At 34.4% G+C, this 23,470-nt stretch overlaps 2 protein-coding genes across 10 annotated transcripts in view; one reads left to right on the top strand and one right to left on the bottom strand.

The window, feature by feature from the left end:
- The first annotated feature begins 1,877 nt into the window (after nucleotides 1-1,877).
- LOC145976669 (uncharacterized) lies at nucleotides 1,878-4,512 on the top strand. Its single transcript, XM_083107944.1, has 4 exons — nucleotides 1,878-2,106; nucleotides 3,055-3,332; nucleotides 3,809-3,939; nucleotides 4,166-4,512. The coding sequence occupies exons 1-4, from the start codon at nucleotides 1,878-1,880 to the stop codon at nucleotides 4,365-4,367; spliced, it is 840 nt and encodes a 279-aa protein (XP_082964070.1). The 3' UTR covers nucleotides 4,368-4,512.
- A 6,555-nt stretch (nucleotides 4,513-11,067) lies between these two features.
- Nucleotides 11,068-23,470, bottom strand: part of LOC145976615 (protein gustavus-like) — a 169,397-nt gene continuing 156,994 nt past the window's right edge. For all 9 annotated transcript variants that reach the window (XM_083107846.1, XM_083107874.1, XM_083107852.1 and 6 more), the window contains 5 exons: nucleotides 22,964-23,418; nucleotides 17,475-17,707; nucleotides 16,365-16,695; nucleotides 16,063-16,221; nucleotides 11,068-15,863 (listed from right to left, as the gene is read on the bottom strand). In XM_083107846.1, the coding sequence (XP_082963972.1) occupies nucleotides 15,724-15,863; nucleotides 16,063-16,221; nucleotides 16,365-16,695; nucleotides 17,475-17,707; nucleotides 22,964-23,418 (1,318 nt within the window). In that variant the 3' untranslated portion in view covers nucleotides 11,068-15,723. The remainder of the gene's footprint in view (nucleotides 15,864-16,062; nucleotides 16,222-16,364; nucleotides 16,696-17,474; nucleotides 17,708-22,963; nucleotides 23,419-23,470) is intronic.

Here is a 23,470-nt window from a genome sequence, read left to right as displayed (position 1 = left end):
TAAAATAAAATTTTTAATATAATAAATATATAGTAAATATAAATAAAATTTTTAATTTTATATGAAATAGATAGAGAGATGAATTGTAGTTATATTACTTGTAGTTAATATTACTGACAATAACGAAAGAAATATTACTGATTGAAACAGTCAAAATTATTAACTAATTCTTTCAATAAAATATCACTGATTTACAGTGCTGTACTTATAACTGCTGTAATTAGTGACTATTTACTTTTCAGTGATAATACACTGATTCACTTTTAGAGAGCAGGTTATTTAGTTTCTTTTATTATGTAATAAATTCGAGGATTCTTTTATCATGGATAAATTGCAAAAATTTTTGACCACAGCTTTTGGAAAAAATAAAGACATTCAGTAATTCATCTTACAAATATTGCGATACAATTACATGGCAAGAGCATTGTTATGTTAATTAATTGTCAATTGTGACATGTCAATTTATATTTATATATAATATTTTTATTGGAAGCCCCCCCCAAATGTGGGATAAAACAGATATAAGAAGGACATTGTTTATGGACATTTAAAGTCGCGTTACATCTGACGAATGATGATACTAGCAGAAACTATAGACAGAACGAAGGACGTCATCCCCTTTAGAAGGGCTGCAGACAGACAAACCCTTCCAAGTTCCCTTCACCCCACCTTCTGCTGTCCCATCGCCATAGCAACCCCTTGCATTCTAGTAGCTAGCCAAACCAACCGAACTACCCTTCGTGTCGCCTCTCCCGTTGCTGGAATATCTGTATGCAACATAGTTCCACACATTCTCTCTCTCTCTCTCTCTCTCTCTCTCTTTCTTCTAATATTTTACAGCATTTTGAGTTGTAAATTGTAGCAAGGGCAGCTTCAAAAATTTAATAGTAAATTGACACGAAAGTTCCATCATCCATTTCACAACGAGGTCAAGATTTTTTTCCTCGTCATTTCTGGATTTCTCATAATCTACAAAATGTTGTCGATCAGAGCATTCAAGTTTCTCAAAATTATTCAAATAGAAATTGCAGGGGATAAAGATTGTATTGCACGCTCAGTGAAAACATCGCGAAAGGATTCAATAATCTTACGGTCACATCGCTTTTCCGAGGCAAATGAATTCAGGACGCGAAGATATCTTTATGGATTTAATGAGATATAAACGTTGAGTTATCAAACGAAATATGGGAAGTATTTCTATAATATTTTGAATAAAGAAAAATATATTCTTTACTCGAAAATATTGATCAGTGTTTTTTTAAAAAGTATATATTGAGTAAAATAAAAGATTTCAATATCATCTTTGCTAAAGATAATCAATTATTGTCATCAATAATCATATTAAGCTGAAATAACATCGCTAAATTTCGATATTGATCAATTTTCTCTCTAATTGCATTTTTTTAAAGAAAAATAAACAATAATTCTAATAAATCGAGAAATCTCTCCGCGAACGACCTCAGGATCCTAAAAATATCCACCCAATTGCGAGCTATTTTCTCGACAATAAAAAAACAGAGCAATTTCTGCAAATCTTGCTGGCACAATAGAACGAGGTGTATTAGCTCATTGCGCCTCCGTAAACTCATCAGGCAGTTCAACGGGCCGAATGATCATCCTGGTCGACAATTTCTTCCGAAATCGTCCGTCCGTATTTTTTTCGTTGTCTCGACTGTGTCGAATTTGATGCGGTCACGAAAAAGGAATTCGCTTGGATACCCCTTATCTTGTTTCCATTTGCTCGTCATTTTGCACAGACCTAGTGGATCCCGACGACGCGTTTCCACACTCTCTGGAGACTCTCTCTCCCGGATAAAAGGTCGATTCGCGACTCGAAGGACGAGTCGCAGGCTGTTGTCGTTCCGAGCGAGAGGGTGATGATGATACTTCTGGTGTTATTCGGTGTCGCTCTCGCGGTCTCAATCGTCGCCGAGGATACGAAAACCCTGGTGATGTTCCCGTCCAACGGAAACGCCACATCTTTGGAGATGGGGGGCAAGATCGAGCCGGCCCATCAACCAGATATGATGACGCGGCCAGTCCCTACGACCCTCATCGTACCGCCGCAGCCGCAGCCGATGCTGCCCTCGGATTACTTTTTCCCCAGTAAAGATTTTTCTATTTTAGTTACGCTAAGACGGTGTCGTTTGATCACTTATCCTTTGTGCGAGGCTATAATCAAGCACAACGTGTCGCGCTTCGGTCGTCGCGTTAGCGCCACAAAGCCGGGACATCATTTTGGAATTGGAGTGTGTTGTTCGTACTGTTTATAGACGCGAGGAAAATAACGTGCGTTTCGAGCGCAACGTTTGTCTGCGCTTTCTTGGGAGATTGGAGCTTATTCTCTCGGGGAAGTGGCATAAGTTCGTGCCATTTGATTCGTGATGAGCATACGATTGTTCGGAATTAATCGATCGAAAAAAATTATGGCGTGATTTGGGGAATGATGTCATGGAAGTTAAAATATTAAATTTGATAAAAGTACAATAATTAGCTTTTTTTCTTTCAAAAAAGAGAGAAATCACTTCCTGTATTTTTTTACACTAAATACGATTCTGAGACTACCAAATCGCTCCATCACAATTGAAATTACAAAAGAAAATTATATTTTCATGTATTTTATCATATTATAATTATAGCATGTGTTAGAAAAGTTTGTTGCAGTCAAAGTTATGTATGTTGTATTTTTTCCCCTATATGGGATCTTTTGTAAAGAAATTATGAATTGATCTATATTATAAATAATTTAAATCGTAATTTAAATTTAAATTTAATCGTAATTAAAATTCAAAGATTTTTTAAGTCACGAATTTGATATCAAAATTTAAATGTGTATATAATTCTTTGCAAAAATCCCCTTTTTTATTTTGACATATGTATTAATATTCATTTTAAATGATGAAAAATAATCAGTTTCTCTTTCTTTTTGTTCTATTGATTTAACATGTAATATTATAATTATGTTAGATAAATATGTGTGTATAACTTTTAAAATTGGTTTTTTCACATTCTCGACGCCTCATCTACAGGATATGCTTAAAAAAAATGTTTCAGTGCCTCAACGAACATTCCCGCACCATAGAAGCGAAAACATGCCGTATGGATATGAGTATCCTAACATTGGATATCCAGTGGCGCACTCGATGGACCACTCCATTTCGATGGTCCCCTCATCAAAGCAGCTTATAGTAGTCAGTTTCATTGGTCTCCTATTGCTTTTGGCGATTATACAAAACACATTTAACTCCGCCAAGCAAAAAGATGCGATAATGGACCTGTTGTCATCCAGGCAAAAAAGGGATGTCTACGCTACGCGTGATTTTCGTTCAGTGGTACACGTCATTTTTGATGTTATCAATTTATATTCGATAAGAATTAATTAAGAATTTAATAAGGCTTTATTAATTAGTATTATCAATTTTTAAAAAAGAGAAAAACTCCCTCGCATAAGAAATTAATCAGTTAAATTCATTTCTGCGAGAATATATTTTCTCTGAAATAATGTTATAAATATATCATGAAAGGGAAATTTCTATCGAATAATTTTAGAGAGAAAATTCTGAAAAAAAGAGGTTGTTAAATTTAAAAATGAAAAGAGTTACAAACTTCGACACGATTCTCTGAATCTAATTCGATCGCGAAAATAGCTGGGCAAATTTGCCGGGAGATTTCGAAGTTTACTCACCGTGATGAAACATCTCGCTCCTGCTGGCTAGGCAAAATTGCTAGGATAAATCATCAATTCCAGACTGCTCGGCAAAAATTCTCGCGCGTCAACGGTAAATTAAGACTTTCCGCGAACTTTCAGACCCCGGAGGAGGAGGAGATTCTTAATAACGATGCTAGAGTACGATGCATACAAAGGACGATCTGTCTCGAGAACCGCAAGCTCTTCAGGGATTTGGGCGCGCCAGGCAAAATGTTGGCGAAGCACTTGACGTAAGTTAGGCGCTGTTTTACGTGTATTTTTTTCTTTGTCTTTTTTTCAACATCGTTCGTTGCATCGCAAGTTTGGAAAAGAGCTTAAATACCGAAGAAAAAAAATAATAAATATTAACAAAAAAATTTTAATCACGTCATTGCATTCAAGAAAAAACATTTGATAAAAATATACTGCATATCTATCTCGATTTGTTAAAAATTTACGTCATGATTTTTCGTGTAGGAGGGATATAGAGAAATCATTCAAGTCACCTTCAGGTTGGGATCGTCTCGTGAGGGATGCAGGTGCAGCAGGAATTCGGGGAGACGATTGTGATGTACTTTATAGAGATTGCGACACTCCAGTGACAAGAAAAATACGTAAGGTTTCGAGCAATGTCTTACCAGGCGCTAAAGATCGTGATGAATTTAATTCAATTCGTTAAGCATCAAAAGAGCTATAAAATAGTATTTATTTATATATTATTTCCGCCTTTCGTATAAAATCTTCGCAATGTTTGTTCTAAATTAAATTACACGTGTCTCTCGTTTTATACCGAGAAATGGGAAAATTAATAATATTGAAAAATTAATAAAGTTGTACTTCTCTTTTCTCCTGTAGACAAGAAGACAAGTAATATCAACATTAATTAATTGATATACGTTCTTAGCAACCCAGCAGACACCAAGTAACATTTATATAATTGTTAGTTGTAATTTCACTCAACAATATCACTATTACATGTTATGTAACTGTTGTATAACGTTTATAACTGTTATATAACTGTTATTTGGTATTTGCTGGAAATGTATGTTCCTTGTAATATATTATATGTTGTACTATATATATATATATATATATATATATATATATATATATATATATATATAGTACAACATATAATATATTACAAGGAACATACATTTCCAGCAAATACCAAATAACAGTTATATAACAGTTATAAACGTTATACAACAGTTACATAATATATATATATATATATATATATATATATATATATATATATAACAGAGTTGTATTATACATAACAGAAGCGTGGGTGAATAAAAAAACCGGTGATATTAATGACTTTTTAATTTTTTTAATTACAATATGCTGCGTTGCATTGTTCTTTATCTGCTACAAACATCGACATCTAGCTTGAACTATTTTAGATAGCAATTCGCTATGGGACACACTTCACTTACACACTCTTCCTTTCTCTCCCTCTCTCTCTCTCTCTCACTCTCATTTTATTGGAATTATAAGAAAATATCAAATATCGCGAACAAAATGGAGACATCGATCGCGTCTTCGGCATTTTGTGTGTTGGCCTGGTTTCCTTCCCCCACAAGTATCGCCCCTCCCTTGTCAGCTAATTATACAATAACGCTTCCGATATTATCATTAACATTAAGGCATTATATACTTATAAGTTTTGTATCTCAGTTTAGGTGTCAGTTATATGATACGCTAATGTGTCATAATACGCTGGACGCGTAAAACTTACATTTAAATAGACGTGAGATCGCTCGTTATAATAAGTCCAGTAAAATAGTCCAGGATTGTATTCCAAAACCCTACTCTACCCCTAAGGTAGAAGACCCGCGTTTCGTTTCTCTCGAGACGAAAGCGCAGTAAATATGTATCGCGTGTGTGGGTGGGAGGGTGGAAAAAAAACCTAGGTAGAGCGCAATCAAAGGCGACTCTCACGATCCCCGCTTTTGAGATGGATCGGCGGAGGAGAATATCATTTCCCCCAAACCCCCTCTTTCTAGTCTTACTTTAGATCACGTCCAACTAGAGTCCTTGTAAAACGCAAATCACGCTATTTCGAGCATCCGTATACGAGACGCAGTTTCAATTCCTCATTACGCTCCTCTACTACTTCTCATGACGAATCTGCTTAAATCAGCTCGCTCTGTTTCTGCAACAGCTGATCGATCATGAGTGGAATCTTGGAATGCAGCCCAGAGCAGACCTATTTACCATAACACTTTATTTAACGCATGCGTTATAATTATTAAGGAAAAAAAAGGCGAAACAAAATTTTAATATACTTTATAATATACAGGGTGTCCCAGACTTAACGAATCAGCCGTTAATGGTAGATTCCTGAGATCATTTGGAAATGAAAATCTTAATATCAAAATGTTAAGGAAGATGTAGTTTCGGCTCTACAAACGATTAAAGATTACCAATCGGCGCGTTACGTTCTCTTATGGACATTTTTATGAAGTCTTCCTCAACATTTTGGTATTAGAATTTTCGTCTCTAAATGATCTCAGGAATCTACCATTAACGGCTGATTCGCTAAGTTTGGGACACCCTTATTATTAATTTCACTAATCGCGTTAGAAAAATTGAAAATCTGCAAAATTTTGTATTCTTATTTAACGCATGCGTTATAACATAACATACGACTCTTATCGAGTTTGTTTCTGCAATAGAGAAAAGCATTCCTCGAAAGACACTCTGCGATATAAAATATAAATAACCAATAGAAGAGCCAATTCGAGCCAGCTTGCGGATGATAAAAGAGAAAAGTGTGCGTAATCATTTGACAATTATAAGGATTTCGATTCTCTTCAAATTCCCATTTCAATGGCCCGGAAAAATGAAGATGAAATTTACATCGGGATGAAAATTACATCATACAACAACCACGAGAAATAGAGATTATAACTGACAGAATAATACCTGAATGTATGAAGTTCTTCCTTGTAAAAAATCTCGAGGGTTCTTCAGATCACGTGGGTGGTTCCTCGACGTCCATTTTTTGCTCTCACACATGTTAGTTCGATTGAAAACTTTTTTTTTCTTTCTTTCTCTCTTTTACGCGCACGAAAAAAATTCCGAAAGATTCTCTCAATTGTCCGCGCGTGACGTTTGTCCAGCAGCCGACTCGAAAATTGGCTTCTAGTTCGCTTTTATTTCTCGAGTAGTCTCGCCGAGTTTTCTCCACACATTCCTTTCAATTTCGCACAAGAGTCATTTAATATAAAATTGGATTATTATCTATAACAGGCTTTACATTTTCGTTTTACATGTTTTATCTCAATTTTCGGTGTCCTTTTTTTTCTCAAACTTTTATTCTCATTTTTCAAATTTTTACATTGCATTTTTGTTCGCGGAGAATAGGCCCACTGCCTTGAAAACACAAAAGCAACAGAACTTACGATGTAGATATACATATTTACGCAGCTGACTCGAAGTGATCTTGGTAATCGACGACGAATTCCATCGCTTTCGTTCTCTCGCCGTAAGAAAGAAAAAGTCGAAGAGAGAAATTTACAAAAAAAATTTTATAATTAAATCTAAGAGATTTAAACCTAAACTGTTCAGCGACGCTTTTTCAGCACATGACGACTGATTGTTTTAAAATACAATGAAATCGGGTCGTGAGGCAAATGATCCAATATTTGATCCGCGATGTTAATTAGTACGTTCAGTATCAAGTACGCTCGAGATGATTAAAACGCAAATTGGAGAGAGAATCATCGAATCATGTATTGTGTCACGTTCAGCCAAGAGTTGATTTTACACGAGAATTACGTTTGCCCAGAAATAAATTTCGATTTCTCATGCTAAATAATTAACTCTCCTCTGCGTAAGAATAGACTTCATTAATCAACGGGTAGATGTGCTTTTCATTTCGTACCAAACTTATCCGACTTTTTCTCGTTTAAATGCATAATATTTTCGGAAATACTTTTTTTTAAACATTGACTTTTTCAAAGATTGAATTTGTCGAAAATCCGTACAATCGTAAATGACGAAATGCCCTTTTTTAAATACCTTGATAAAGAATCGAGATTTTATAGAAAAGACATAAAAATTAATTTCTGTGTATGTATAAGATTTTTACTTATTTTATTATTTTATGCATATATAATTTAGGAATATAAACTTAAGAAGCTAGCTTAAACTCTGATAATTCTGGAGAAAATATCGCGCTAATTAAGGTTTCATATGAGCGATAAAATAAATAATTACATTTAATTTAGCTAATTTTGACTGTTTTCCTGACCACTTTAGTATTTTTATTAATAACTTCAAGAAAAATAGCGGCAATTTTTCGGATCGTTATCGATCTCAGTTGAATTTCCCCTAATTTAATAATATACGAAAAAATTACAAGAATATAAAAAAACGTAATATTAATACACAATCAATAAAGTAAATTTAAAATTAAAGTAGTAAAATGTAAAAGTAATATTTAAAATTTAATAGGGGCAAAAAGATAGAAATAGTATTGATTATTATCACGAAAAAATATGAGATGCGACGATCTGTGAAGGTGCAATGCCCTGTTATGAGGCATTCTGTCGAAATTCGAAAGTCACCAGAATGATTCTGACAATGTCCAAGAAATAATAATAATGATAATATAATAATAAAACAAATATGTAGGCAAAATAACTGCTTATTGAATGGGAGATTTTGTATCCAATAATAAGATTTGACGAGGCCATTAATTTGCCCGATTAAACTCATCAAAACTTAGGGAGACGATTAACTTTGGAAATACTTTTATTTTATATCCGAATTGAATTTTTTTATCATGTCCGAAATATTAAATTATCTCTCCCCTCTCTTTCGATGTAGCTCCATTCTATCCAAATTATAATCACAAATATTTAACTATGATCACAATTCACGCAATGTTACCCATTTTCTGGAAAATTAATTTAAACTAAGAAAACGGGTCTTATCTACGTTTAAGATGGTAGTAAAGCACATCGAATGTAGGTCGAAGTCGCTTAAGATAAAGAGGCACGAGCTAACAAGTGCACGAGAGACTTCGTTAAATGGCAGATTCTGTAAATAGTGTTTTATCAAGGACTCCTATATATGACAATCACTGTAGGCACTTCATTTTCACGGAACCACCATGAATCCCTTTGTCTCAGCCTTCGAGCATGAAAATCAATCGTATTGACAAACACGTGACCTTCTTGAGGAAGATGCTGTACATGTGTATGTGCGTGAATGCGATCTCTGTTGCTCAGTGGCTTCCCGAAGTAATCAAAGATATAAATAAAATCCGGAAAAAAATCATAAAATTTAATCAATAACTAAAATCAGATAAGTGAATTATTTATTGATAATCTCAGAAGCATTCTTGTAATTATTTAGCAAAAAAAATTATAATTATCATATTATTATTATCATAATTAAAGTATCAATGTGTTGCTGTTATTTTGCTTATTTTAAAATATCAAATAATTCTTCGTTAAATTGTTGAATATTAATATACAAGTATCAATAATTAAAGTATTAAATAATCAGTTGTAGTTTATAGTCGATTTTTTTATACTAATGACGTATGATATTCGAGAGAAAAGAATTAGAATAAAATTATCACGAAATGAATCTTATACTTACGAGATATCTCATTATTTTTTGTCAAAATATATTGAAATATAAAATAGGAAATATCTTATAAACCTCTCTTTGAACATTTTTATAATTTTTATTAACTTTACTTTAATATTTTTTCTTCGTAGAATGACTAGAAAAATAAGGCCACGTTTTTATTAAAGAATATAGTTAGATTATTCTACACGTTTGAAAGAATGTCGAATTTTCGAAAACTATTAACTATTTTTGAAAACTATATATCTTGATTAAAAAATTTTTCTGATAATAATACATGTGAATCAAACAATTTCATCGATATTCATTTCCCATGTTATCGAAAGTAATGTTGATAATATAAATAATCAAATTAATTAATATCATCTCTATTACTATCGATCAATACAAAAATGCATGATGAGATTATTTGGTTCACAAGAAGAAGCAAATATATATTATTATATATATATAAAACTTTTTCTTCACGTTTTATATTTCGGCAATTATTTGGATAGAATTTCGCGTAAATAGTTTATTCTCTATAATATAATCCACCAAATTCCAGATATAAGATGTATGCTTTATTAAAATATTTTGATAAGAAATAAATGGAAAAATGGAACTGTGAAATTGCAAAATAATTTTATCATATATAGAATTTTTGATACACAAAATTTTATTTTCTACCTATTATATAATATATATGATAAAATGATATATATGATAAAATGTATTTTTATTTCAACCACTTTTTTTTTATTTATTTTCCGTAAACATATTTCAAATAAAATTTTTTTTCAAATTTTTATTTCAAATAAAATTTTAATTTTATTTTTGATATTAGAAAAAAACATATGTGAATCCTAAATAAAAAGATAATTGTTAAATTATTGTACTAATTTAAAAAAAAATCCAAGTTTTCTTACTTATAAAAAAACGAAAATTTATAAGTTATTTACAAAATATACAATCTATTCACAAAGTAATTGTAATCATTCTCGTATTATTATAAAATATTGATGCTTTAGAGAAAAGTATTAATATTTTATTTAAAGAGTAGCAAAGAAGGAACTTTCTATCATTTACGAATTCTTCTCGGCAATTTTATAAAAATCGTCCGAAAAGTCAATGTTCAAAAAAACATATCTCCGAAAAAATTGAAAAACTTCGTAGATGTTTGGTACAATCATCAATATTTTCAAGTTTTACAACACATATCTAAAATTTCGACGGGTCAGCTTCCTTCTGTTCCGAAAAATGATTGTGATATAATATAAATAAATGTGGCATAAAAAGATTCGATTTAACTTTTTAAAGATTTAATTATTTCTCAAGATTTTTTAAGAGACTTCTATCTAAGAATATATATATATACATACATACACACACACACACACACACATATATATATATATATATATACATATATACACACACACACATAATGTATATATGTATATGCATATGCATATTATATATATATATATATATATATATATATATATATATATATATATATATATATATAATATGTATATATATGTATATGTATGTATATGTATGTATATGTATATGTGTGTGTGTGTATATATATATATATATATATATATATATATATATATATATATATATATACACATATATATGAAAACTAAGTTGGACATCTCGAATAATTAATTAATCTCCGACTGAATATTTAATTAAATTGAAGTTTACAGTTTCAGAGCAGTTTTGCATTAAATACATATATAATTATTTATATAAGAGAATAATTCCTACGAAAATCTTTTCTGTTCATATTTATTCCCGCTGCTAATATTAAATGTTGTTACATATTATGAAACAATAGTGTATTCTACAGCAAATGTTGAATTATTACCATGAGAGTCGAAATTGATTTCTAGACTATCTAACATATACATACATACATACATATATATACACACATAATAATATATATATATATATATATATATATATATTTATATATGTATATGTATATGTATATATACGATAAAATTCGAAATTAAAGCAATAACAACTTGCGAACAAAAGAGCGGAAGGAAAAATTAATCGTGGATATCAAGTATATCCAGAAAACACACTCACGCACGCAATATACATACATGCCACGTACACAGACGCTCATTCACACGTTTTCTCTCTCATACACACACACACATACATACATACATACATACATACATACATACATACATACATACATACATACATACATACATACATACACACATACACACGTACCCATTTTCTTTGTCTTTCTCACATATCTTGTTGTTAGATTACTAGCGCATTCAATTAAACTAATTTTCGTGCCTGTTTAAACTAATAACTTGCTAGTTATCGTCGCATTATATAGCGCATCATCAATAAATTAGACACATTTGTCGAGGCAACGTAGTTTGCAAGGGCAGGGTGGGCAGGCAGCTCGCGGAAATTAATTCTCGCGACGGCCACGCGAATTTTTGTTGAAACACTTTCCACGACGCATGTGAACGAATCGGATGCTCTCGCAGCATCGTTATTAAAATTTGTCTTGCAACTATCGTTATGTGCGATCGATCGATGTAGATAGGTAAAGAAACAAAATTAGGAAAATGTATATCGTACAAAAATTTTTTCTCTCTATATACAAAAGAAAATCATACCGCAAAATTAAAATGCATATTTTCGGTTGGTTTAATCATTTAATTCTTTTATATAAATTATATGTTTCTTAAAAATAAAGTAATTTCATTCGTTCCGTTTTATTTCGCCATTTTCTGGAGATGTGATATTTGTAATCATATCAAATCATAAACGATTATCTTAAGAACAAATGAAACAATAACTTTCCAAAAAATAAAAAAAACTAATTTCTATATATATTTATAAAGAATATATAATACATTCCAATTAAACATAAATTTCCGAAGAGCTTTTCGATTAATGAATAACACTCATTAAAGAAACAAAGTGCTTGAAATAGAACAAACAAAGGCGCGGCGTTTTTATTTTAAAATAATCTATTAGTCTCTATTATTTTAAAAAATATACATATATATAATTGAAATAAAATAAAATATATGATACACATATATTGTGCATATATAATTTTATTCTCGTCAAAAATTAAATCTTAATTGAAAACGATTAAGATATTATTAAAAAAAAGAAAACAAAAAAATTGCGAATTAATTTTCTTAAACCTAAGTGGATTGCTATTAAATGTTTGTATCTGAATCAAAATTGTAGTGATAAGATACAATATTTCAATCCATTTCATTGTTTGTACTAACGACGTAAATCATTATTTTGAAATCACCAATTAAAATCAATTAATATCACACTTATTTTCGTGATGCGTTCCGAGAAATCAAGGCCAATGAATGATGGAAGAAAATTTTCTCTTTCTTTCCTTTCTTCGAATTGCCTTAGCGATCGATCGCACACAAATCCCTATCTTTCTTCCTATCTTTCTTTCGTAGAGAAAAACTGAATACACAAATTATACCATAATATCTGTAAATACTCGATTAACACGATAATGACGACCGAGCAATTAATTAAACTATTGGGAAACTCGTTATTACAGTAATAATATTAATATTGATCATTAATAATAATTTTGTACAATGTTCTCATCCTATTTGTTCTCTCTCATGCTTGGCTTGTGACATGCGTCCCTATAGGCAATAAGTCATATAAAACAGTGTCGGTTTCAAACGGGTAGCAGTAAGGTATATACCCTTGCGGGAAAAATCTCGCTTTTCCACGTCCTCGGATATATTTTCTCTCGCACTCTACTTTACTTGGATTCGTGTTTACTTTCGTACGTAAGAGCGGGAGAAAACGCCTTTTGTTTTCATCCTAATTATTCATCCTCTCCGACTGCCCCGGAGAACTGCGGGGAGACAAGCCCCTCGAGCAGATACATCGAGCTATCTTCGCACGCTTTGCTCGTCATTCGATCCGTTCGCGTTGCAGATTCGCGCATCGGATTCTTCCTCCTCCGCGTAGGTAGCGAAGGCAAACTACATACACTGACAGACCACACTTCCGGATGCAGTGCGCGTATTTGAGGACCGCAGAGCTGTGCGATCGAAGCTCCCGAGTGCGAGATCTTGCGCGCTTTGAAAATTGTCGTGGGATCGATCGGTTGGCCGTCTCTCGCAGACAGGTCGCTTTCGACGATTATTAGAAATTTCGTAGAGCGAGCGCGGTGGACTCATTCAAAGGGGGAAAGATAATCGGCGACGTCTTTAACGAAGCTTAGGTAGTGTTGACGATAATTTGGAAGACGCGATCCGAGTCTCGAACGAGCTCAAGCGCCAAGAGGTTGCAAACGCATTGATGATATTGAAAATCAAGACAATGATAACTTCGCGAACCGTTAAATTAGGTTTAGGAAAGGAAAAATTTATACCGAGTGAGATGATTGCTTCGCTTACGCGAAGTAGCGAAGGATATTATAATATATCACTCTCGCATTCGGTCTGCCTGCTCCGCAGTTACGGATACAATCGTCGTCCACAATACACTCGTACGTCGTTGTACAATATTAATAATATATACATATATATATATATATATATATATATATATATATATATATATATGTATGTATATGTATATATGTATCTATATACAAATCGACGTAGCCGATGACGGGTGGCATTGTCTTTAATCTAAGCGACAAACATAAGAATTAAAGAGATACTAGGGACCAGTCAAGATTTGTCATGCTAATAGTATAATAGTTACACACCCGATATAATCAGCATCGTCGTTATCGTCATTGTAACTATTATGATCGTTATGACGAATAATCCGTGACAAGTATAATCCGATATAATCGCGTTATACTACCGCGTATAACTTTTTCATTTCTCATCGGATTATATTTAACTACATAGCGGCCCTTCCCATGACAGTTTTTTTTCGATTCGCGTTTGGAATAATTTGTGCCAATGCCCGTGTTCACTCGCTTCTCTCTTAAATATTAGTTAAATACGTACTATTTTCCGCAAGTCATTACAGCGCATTAAAATCAATTAGATGTGTGTAGATAATTAATTTTTAGTAACATGCTTTTTTTTTATTTAGTTTATTTAGAGACGTCTTTTATTTAATCTTCGATTCACCACAGCGCGAGTTTCAGATGCTTACCCTCTATCTCATCGCGTTCCATCACTAGGATTTCCTCCCTCGCAGAATTCGCATTTGTAATGTCTACATTTCGAACACTGCTAAAGAAAAGATTATGGCAGGGTTATACTTTTGTTCTCCTTCTTCTCTGTATTTCTTTCTTTTTTCGTCGTCCTTTTCCTTTTATATCCATCCACGATACACGCACACATCACTATACTTTATTAGACCTAGCATGCTTAGAAAATACTTGAAAAATGAGTCTATTGGAAGGTGGCTGCTCGATATATCCATCACTATACACACTTGTCCAAATTGAATTAATCGTTCCACGTTAATCGTGCGATCAGAGTCACATTTTTCGCTGAGTATCCTCATCGTAGCAAAATTTTCATATCTCCTTCCGTCGTGTATCCTTTCTCTCCAACTTTTTTTCTTGCTCCACTGTCCTTCTGCTGCGACCGGACTAAAGCAAACCCGCTATCCTCTGTCCATCAACCCGTGTTATAAACAAACGACGCGTTCCTATCAGCCTCCAGGCTTGATTAAGTCTAATTTTTGTTACTGGCCAACTGTACAGTACTTGTAGTCTCTTCGTATTTTCTTAATAACCTTTCGTCTTTCTTCTCTAACCGCGCGTCTCCGAATTCTCATAAATTGCGCTATCGCGATTCTATCTTTATCAGCATTCATACGTGTATCGTCAATAAGGTGGATACTGAAGAAAAAGATCGTACAACATGCGCACACTTGTCGCGTTTGCCCATGCGAAAGTCACTGAAACCGCCCCGCTCCTCGGAATAATTCTAATAATCAATAAATATATTTAATTCTATCGCAATATAGAATTGTGTACACGACATAAAAGACAACAGTATCGCTCTAAATTCAGAAATATGTTTCCTTTTAAAGCCGCTTCCTTTCCTTCTGCTTGCCAACTGTATCGAGGTGAGAGCTCATCGACGATGACAATAACGACGATGAGGATTACGGTCCTCGTGACTTGTCCTGATGAGAGCGCCACGAGTTGTTATCAGTATATGTCGGCGTCGCTGTTTTAGCGTGCCTTCTCGAGGTACTAGGCGTGTCTCGGCGCGTTGTCGCATGACCCATGCCAGTTTGTTGATCGTCGAGCGCTTAATTAATAACGGAGACGCGCGGCTAAGAGCTTGCTGTCCTTGGTAGCATGCGACGGGATAGCGGACGGTTGCGTCGTAGTGGCAACGTTGCAACACGGTGATGTTCGCAGTCATAATCGTGGTGGCAGATTCTTGAGGAGATTCACTCGGTGGTTACCTTCTGTCTCGGTAGAGGAGATAAGTCTTCATCGTCTGCGGCAGATTCAGCTCGTTGATTTTGTCCTCTAGCCTATGCTTGCCAATTCGCTGTCGAATCACTCTTCGACAAAGATCCATTAGAGGCAGAGGCTCGGCTGTGGAAAGAAAGAAATGTCTAACTAAAAAGAGAAATCTTTTCCGTGCAATCAAATGTAAGTAGTGTTACTATATTAGCGAGTATCCACTAGATAAATGTTCAAGAAGATATCTAGCTTTCAAAGTTTTAAATATCTTTCTATAAAACCATGTTAAATATTTGAGAATTACTGCTACTTTTACGAATCGTTTGCTTACGATCAAGTCCGCCGATGTATTTCATTGTGATCTCGCAATGTCCCCAAACGGCAGATACGATAGGGTGCAATTTCCTTCCTTTGAGCCCTCTAAAGGCTATTCCGAGATACTGACCATCCACTACGAATGCTAACGTACCTTCGTCCATATCCAGGACCACTGTGAAGAATAAAACTTGTATATTATACTATATTACTATAGTATGAAGTATAGTATATATATATTATGAAGTATAGTATATATTTTCTAGTATAAGTCATATAATAAAAATCTCGTGCAATTATACGGGAATAATTGCTTACCCAGAAACTTGTCAGGAACAATGAATGTTTCGTCGGGCTTGAGGAGCGCCGGATACGTTACACCATTGTTGTTTCTCGAGTCGTGATAGAGTTTGTTCCTACCGAGATCCCAACCCCAACTAAGTTCGTTGTTGCCCACTAGACTCTGGTAGCCAACACTATGTAGCGGCGCGTCCGCCGTGGCGACTCCTACCACCGCGTGCGTACCTCGTTGCCTCGTGCTCCAATAAAGCTCCCATACGTGCATGCCCTTGGTATATCCTACTTTCCCTCGTATGCAATCTGTGCTCTGTGCTACGGGGTGTCGATGAAACGTCAACTTGTCGTCCTCCTACGAAAAATAATGGAATCGAATTAGGAAAAAGTTGTCTTCAGAAGCACATTTTTAAGAGCCTTTAAGAGCCCAATCTATTCTAGTAGAGAAATATGATTTTTAGAAACTTTTTTTGAAGAATTATTAAAAATTGTGTGGTCTTTTTGGCCTCTTACATGTGATCAATTTTTATTATTCTTCAAAAAATTCCTAAAATCCATCCATCCATTTTTTTATACTGCTTTACTGGAACCTTAGGACTAACGTTTTTTATGATTAACGAGTTGTAATTAATCAAAAAATTATCTTATAAAAATACACAAGTCCTTAACTATTTTTTGAAGATTAAAAAGGTAATTTCTCTAGATGATTTTATGAACAAAAGTTTATACACCTTTACCGTAAACGGCTTCCAAGGTGGTCGATAAAAAAAATTATACTTCTTCCTAATCTCGAGCATGGTTCTAAATCTTTCTCTTGAAATTTCCAATGCGCTAATTTATAGTGACTAATGAATTAATTTTTATTTTTGACAGACCCGATGATACTAGATTGATGATCCAGAATCCTCCAATCACTACAAATTAGTCCACTAGTAACTAAATAAAGTTCAAGAAAATAATTGAAACTGTCTTCGAGAAAAAATATGATTGTTCTATTGAACATCCTGCATCTCCAGAACTAAAACCTTCATAACAAAGATAATACATAAACTTTTCTCCATAAAATCATCAAAAGTATTACTACTCCCAACTTTTGGTACTCTTAAGGAACCTGCCTACTCCTAGCTACCTTACCTTGACGAATATATTTAGGCTACGGTCGTCGGCATTCCAGCTATGGTGAACCTGGGTGTCTCGCGAGGCAGGTGGCATGTCGAGGAGTACATCGAGACGCGCCGGTCTCGCAAAGTCCTGCGCCAGCTCGCGCGGCACCACTGACCGCGTGTACGTCGTGTTGTTGCCACCGCCGACGCCGACCCCTCCGCCGGCTCCGGCACCGCTCTCCCGGCTCATGCTCTTCACGCCGCCTGTGGAGGTGAAGAAAGAATCGAATCAGTGGACGATTGCATCTACGATGGCCTAATGGCCTCGTCCGAGCCGAGCATCATTATCCTTCATCCATCCCCTTTGTCATAAGAGCTGCTACAGGCCAAGTTACCCTAGTTACCTAATGCAAACTTGCTGGTCGACGAGATACGTACCGCTTTATCAAGATATATAGTTAGGATGTCTACTAAATCTTGAAAAAATTCTTTTCCCGTTATTTTTGTTTAAGACTCCAGGTAAGAGGAATATTTTGAAGATTATTTTGGTGCAACTTTCTCGAGTAAATTTCTCTATTGCATGCGTTTTCTAATGTTTCTTACTCATTTCCAGAATAGAAAGCCCGAAAAAAACTGTACAACTTTTATGAGCACATTTTTCACTGGTATAAAATTTTTATTCTTTTCATCATTAAAAATTACAATAAAGAGTATGTACTACATATTTAATATTTTGTCAAGACATTGAATATGTACAAAAATACATTTTAAATGAATAGTTTGACTTGCTGATTGTTTGCAATATAAGAGAAAAATTAGAGAGAACTTTTTAAAAAATTTCCTGAATCCCAATAAAATTCCACAAAAATTCCCTATTTTTTCCAAGTACAAAAGAAGTCGCTGATAATCCCAGATTTTTCATGTTTATCTAGGAAATAAATACCTTGATAATATGATAATACGAGCAGCCTTTTAATGTACAAAGTCCTTGGACACTGAATATTCTTGCTGCTTCGAAATGTTTGTAGAAAAAAATAATACACAGATGGAGAAGAAGGCGATTCTTCTTATCCCGAAGACGAATCGAGAGCGTATGACAAAATATTTTTGTGTAAACGTGTTTCGAAAACACGCGATATAAAGGCTTCATTGCTTTACGAGTTATTATTTCTATCTCACTCGTGTTTGTAAATATTGTTCTTAACAAATGATTTGACTTTTATCAATTTTTACAATTTTACTAGCCCGCTTTAGTTATTTGTTTTTAATCATGCTTTATCTCGGGAAAAATGCGATAATAAAAAAAATACATCGATATATATCGGTTATTGATTTAAGCCAATCTGTATGTATCTGTGTGAGTTTACAATAAATAGAAATAATAAATTTCTATTTAGAGATCAAGTCACGCATACGTGTTCGACGGATTTTCAACTATACATTTCTCGAAAATTAAATCTCGATAAATATAAAAAAATTCACATTTCCATCTTATTTTTGTACTAAAAGAATCTTTCATTTTTCTTTGATTGTCAACTGTGACTTATTGTTCGCCACGTGTACAGAATTTCGGATGGCGATTTTGTTAAAACACGTTTTTTTTAAAAGATATCTCTAAGTATTTCTATCTAAGAAATAAGAGCCATAATTTAATAATGCAATAATAATATTTAAAAATAAACAGTATTTAAATAATATTTAATAAGAACAATAATAATAATATTTAAAAATTTACTAATAATAATATTCAAAAATAAATAGTACTTAAATAATATTTAAAATATTCCATCTTACATTATTATCTCGTATTTAATTTCTTTAAAAAACATTTTAGAAAAATTTGATAAAAATATTGCACTCAAAAAAAACATTAAAAAACCTTTTATTTTTATCTGTCATATCAAGTATGAAAATAGGATACACGAAAAGAATTATTCCAATAGACCGCATTTCGAAGAATACGTTGCTGATAGATTCGAGGGGAGAATTAATATTTTTTCCGACATATGAAAAATGACAATATATATCGTGGTAACGATATTGGACGAAAATAATGCAGGCATCTCCTCGATAGATACTCATTCGAGATTCAGATATCGTCTGCGGGACGGTACGTTGGATACCTGCGATGAATCAGAAGATTTAGCAACGAGGTAAACGTCCCCTACGAGGAAGGGGAGGAAGGGGGCGAGGATCGAGAGAAATAATGGCGGGTCCGGCGATGTGAGTTTCTCGAGGGTTTCGGCTGACCCGGACGATATCCTCGGTTTATTTGCCCCGACAGCTGTTCCCGCGTGTCTCGAGGGCTCCTAGGATTCTGGAGGAGCGAAGGTCTCAAAGGGTCGTTCGTGCCTGAAAAGGCATCCGAAGGGCACCGACAGGGAAAAGGGCCCTTTCACATGCGCGAGACCCGAGCCCGACGTATCCGCATCCAGAGGTCCTTTTTTTCCTTTCCTTCCCTTTCGCCTTCGTCGTCGCCTTTGGCGTTTCAGGTTGTTTCAATTCGTGCTGTGCACAATGCGGTCTCAGATCATAAATTTCACGGTCGCAGCTGAGCCGTGGAATCGGTCACGCTTTATGATAAATCGACCTGGAGGGAAGCCACCTCGTAAACACGAATACTTGTTATTTCGTGTTTTCACGAAAGTCGGGGAAATTTGGGGAAAAAGGGGAAAACAGGAGCCGAAACACCCTACCCGGAGGTAGGGAAATTCCTTGGCAGGAAGAAAAACAAGTTTCATTGACCTGAATTTCGAATTCCCGAGTTAGAAGGGGCGAGAAAAAAGAGAGAAAAGACCCCAAAGGGGTCTCGTTACATGCCAGAACGGTTTATCCTTGGAACGGGAATATTGTCTGCGGATCCGTGAGTCTCTTAATGAGAATCGTACGCGGAGAGTAATTAGCTGGTCATTACTTCGGTCATTACTTCGCGGAGGCGCCGAGCCCCGACGACGATGTAATCTGACGTATGAAAAATTAAGGATGGGCGATTCAAATAATGGCCGTATGACGAAACGAAGAGAGGGAATCTTTTATCGATTGCGCCTTTAGATGGAATCGCGGCTTCTTTTTCCTTTACTTGATTATCAAATATTTTTAAATTACTTCCTTTTATAATTTTCTTTATCCTATGCTCCGTTACGATCAACGGCTCCGTCTAAAGTCGCATTTATAAATCGATGACGACATCCAGTCGACTTCAGCGGGCTTCTTACGAAACCGGATGGAACCGTTGAGGCGAAATAAATTCTTCAAGTTTACGCGGTAAGTCGTACATGGGTAAGTCCTAAGTCTATGCGTCTGGTGTGACGAATGAATTTCGATGATGGAGGCGTCTCGTGAAGAATATAAATCGAATCTTGGAAAGGAACAACAGGATAAAAAGCAAAATTATTTAATTGACAGCCGGTATTTGTGTTTAAACTATCTTCAATCGAAAACGTTTGTATAATTTTTTGCATAATTATTGCGCGCATGAATCCAATAAATATTTATCACGCGTTAAAATAATTAGTTTCGTTACATCATGGGAGATGTAGATAATGTTATCTTTTATTTCAGATTATTTTTTCGCGCAGATTATTTTAAACAGAGAGAACGGCAAAAATATCTCTTCATCTCTCAAGTTATCTTTCATAGCTAGCAGTGATCTTTTGTCAGTGTATTAAATATTTATAAAAATGTAAATGAAAGATTGTGCGAGTCGGATAGAGCACGAAATTTTGAAAAGCACGCTAGGAGAAAGCCTCGTGGTGTCTAGCTTGAGGGAGCGAGGTATCCCGCCTAAAGGACCTGTTCCAAGCTCTACCTGAGCAGGTAAAATGAGGCGCGGTCGAGGACCTTGACCCTCGATGAACGAAGCGAGTTAATCCGAAGAATCTTCTAGCTTCGCGCACACATATACACACAAGCTTCGGTCCGTTTATGAGTGAAATCTATCACGCATTGTGACATATAATAATATAATGTCAAAGAATGTATGTATAATATATGTATGTTTTTGATTTATATAAGGGAAAAGTTGCCTGATGCGGAGAGGACGCTTTAGAAAGCAATCCAAATGTTGGAAGCGCACTTTATATATGTATAGCGTTTACAGAAATTAATTATGATCGTAGACATAAGATATGTAAGTGCTTGTAGGAGATCAGACTTAGAAATGTAATCAAGAGCAAAAAAATAGCGACATTTAGTAAATTAAATAAGAAGTTGAGAGACTCTGGTATACAGATTCTCTCTTCGAAAGTTCTTAAAATCTTCGTCTCCCCTTAAGACGAATGAGAAAGATATTTTGTTTTTAATTTTTTTCTCCTTTTTTCATCTGGCCCTCATTATTTTCATTCATTGTTTTTAATATTTTTGAATAATTCGTGATTGGAAGATCCAGATTAAACGAATAATAATGAAGAAACGTTATTTATAATTAATAATTTTATAAAATAATAATTTTAATAATTTTATAAAAAATAAATTTATAAGAGATTTTATAAAATAATATTTAGAGAAGATAAAAATATTAATACAATATTTAGCCTGCTTTTTCATTCGTTTAATCTGAATAGAAATGTCAAGTTATAAAGTCTGGATACGATTCTGGTTTTAATGAAAATACAAAATCGTGATCAAATAAAATGCACTTTACATGTGATGTTTACAAACTATGACATTGAAATTTTCAATATTTTCGACTGATTCCGCCATATTTTAATAATAATAATATTTTTTTAATAATAAAAAAACTCAGCCGATCAGTAAAGTTGAATAATGTTGCAGATTCTAATATGATCTCTATCTCTGAATTTAACTACATATTTGTAATATCTTTTTAAATTTTCTTATGGCAATTATTTTCAAAAAGATCTTTTTTGAAATGTATTTTTTTACATGTTTCAGAGATGCTGTAAGATGCTGCATCTTTACTAAGAACCACACAAATTCTATTGATGGCTTCAGCAACATTCTTTTAATTAAAAGACTAAAAGATGCTTAATATATATTTGTCATGATAATCATTATTAATTTATGAAGTTGTCAGTACTTTGCTAAAATAAATGGCTATTAAATCTTATATTAAATTAATTTTACAAACTTAAATGATAACATTTTGAAGCCACATTAGAAAAATATGTAAAAGTAATCATGTTCAAAATAATCATTTTAGAAATTTAGAAAAATTAAGGATTTTGAATCTGAATAATTCCTTTGTTGGGAATAATTTATCTCCTCTTTTAGATTTTATCTTACTTTTCTCTTTTATCATTCTCTTTAATCTTAAAATTTTCCTTCAAATTTCTCCTTCATTGAAGAATTTTACAATTTAATATTAAAATAAAAATGTTTGATAAAACCTCTTCATAAACGATAATTGGAAAAATTGATCACTGCAATTTACATTATTGAAAAAAAAAAATAAAATTGTTAGCAATTCTATCCCTTAACTAGAAAGAAAATTATTTATCCTTCATCAGATTGTCACAATTGTCATGTTTGACCGCGGGATTTTGGTAAATGTCGCCTGACCTGAAATCTTTTGGCCCATGTTCATGCCCCGGTGGTGGGAGCGATGGTGTGGGTGATGCCGGTGGTGATGGGGATGGTGACGATGTTCGGTGCACTGCTTGCTGGCAGGCAGTTTGTGCCTGTGATGTCTGTTGCCGCAGGTGGTAGTCGTGGTGGTAGTCGTGGCAGTCGTGGTGCTGAGGTGATGATGATGGTGATGGTGATGATGATGATGGCCGGTAGTCGGTGGTGCGGCAGGCACCACGCCACCGTCTATTCCTCCCCCGCCGCCTCCGCCGCCGCCGCCGCCTCCTCCTCCTCCTCCTCCGCCGCAGCCGGCGCCGCCGACGCCCCTGCCGGGGCTACCACCCCCGCCGCTGCCGCGGCCGCCTGCACTACCTGAACCGCCTCCGGTACCGCCAGTCGCCCCGTTTCCGCGGCTACCACCCCCGCTCACGCAACGATTCGCTTTGTACCTGCAATGCGAGAACAGAACGAGGGCACGTTAATTCGTATGCGTTCTGAAGG

Source organism: Camponotus vicinus, unplaced genomic scaffold, assembly GCF_025532165.1.
Source record: "Camponotus vicinus isolate PSW18456_S1 unplaced genomic scaffold, iyCamVici1.0 SCAF_1, whole genome shotgun sequence".
NCBI classification, from domain to species: domain Eukaryota; kingdom Metazoa; phylum Arthropoda; class Insecta; order Hymenoptera; family Formicidae; genus Camponotus; species Camponotus vicinus.
Note: the sequence above shows the minus strand (reverse complement) of the source record. Positions and strands in the feature narration are given on the sequence as shown.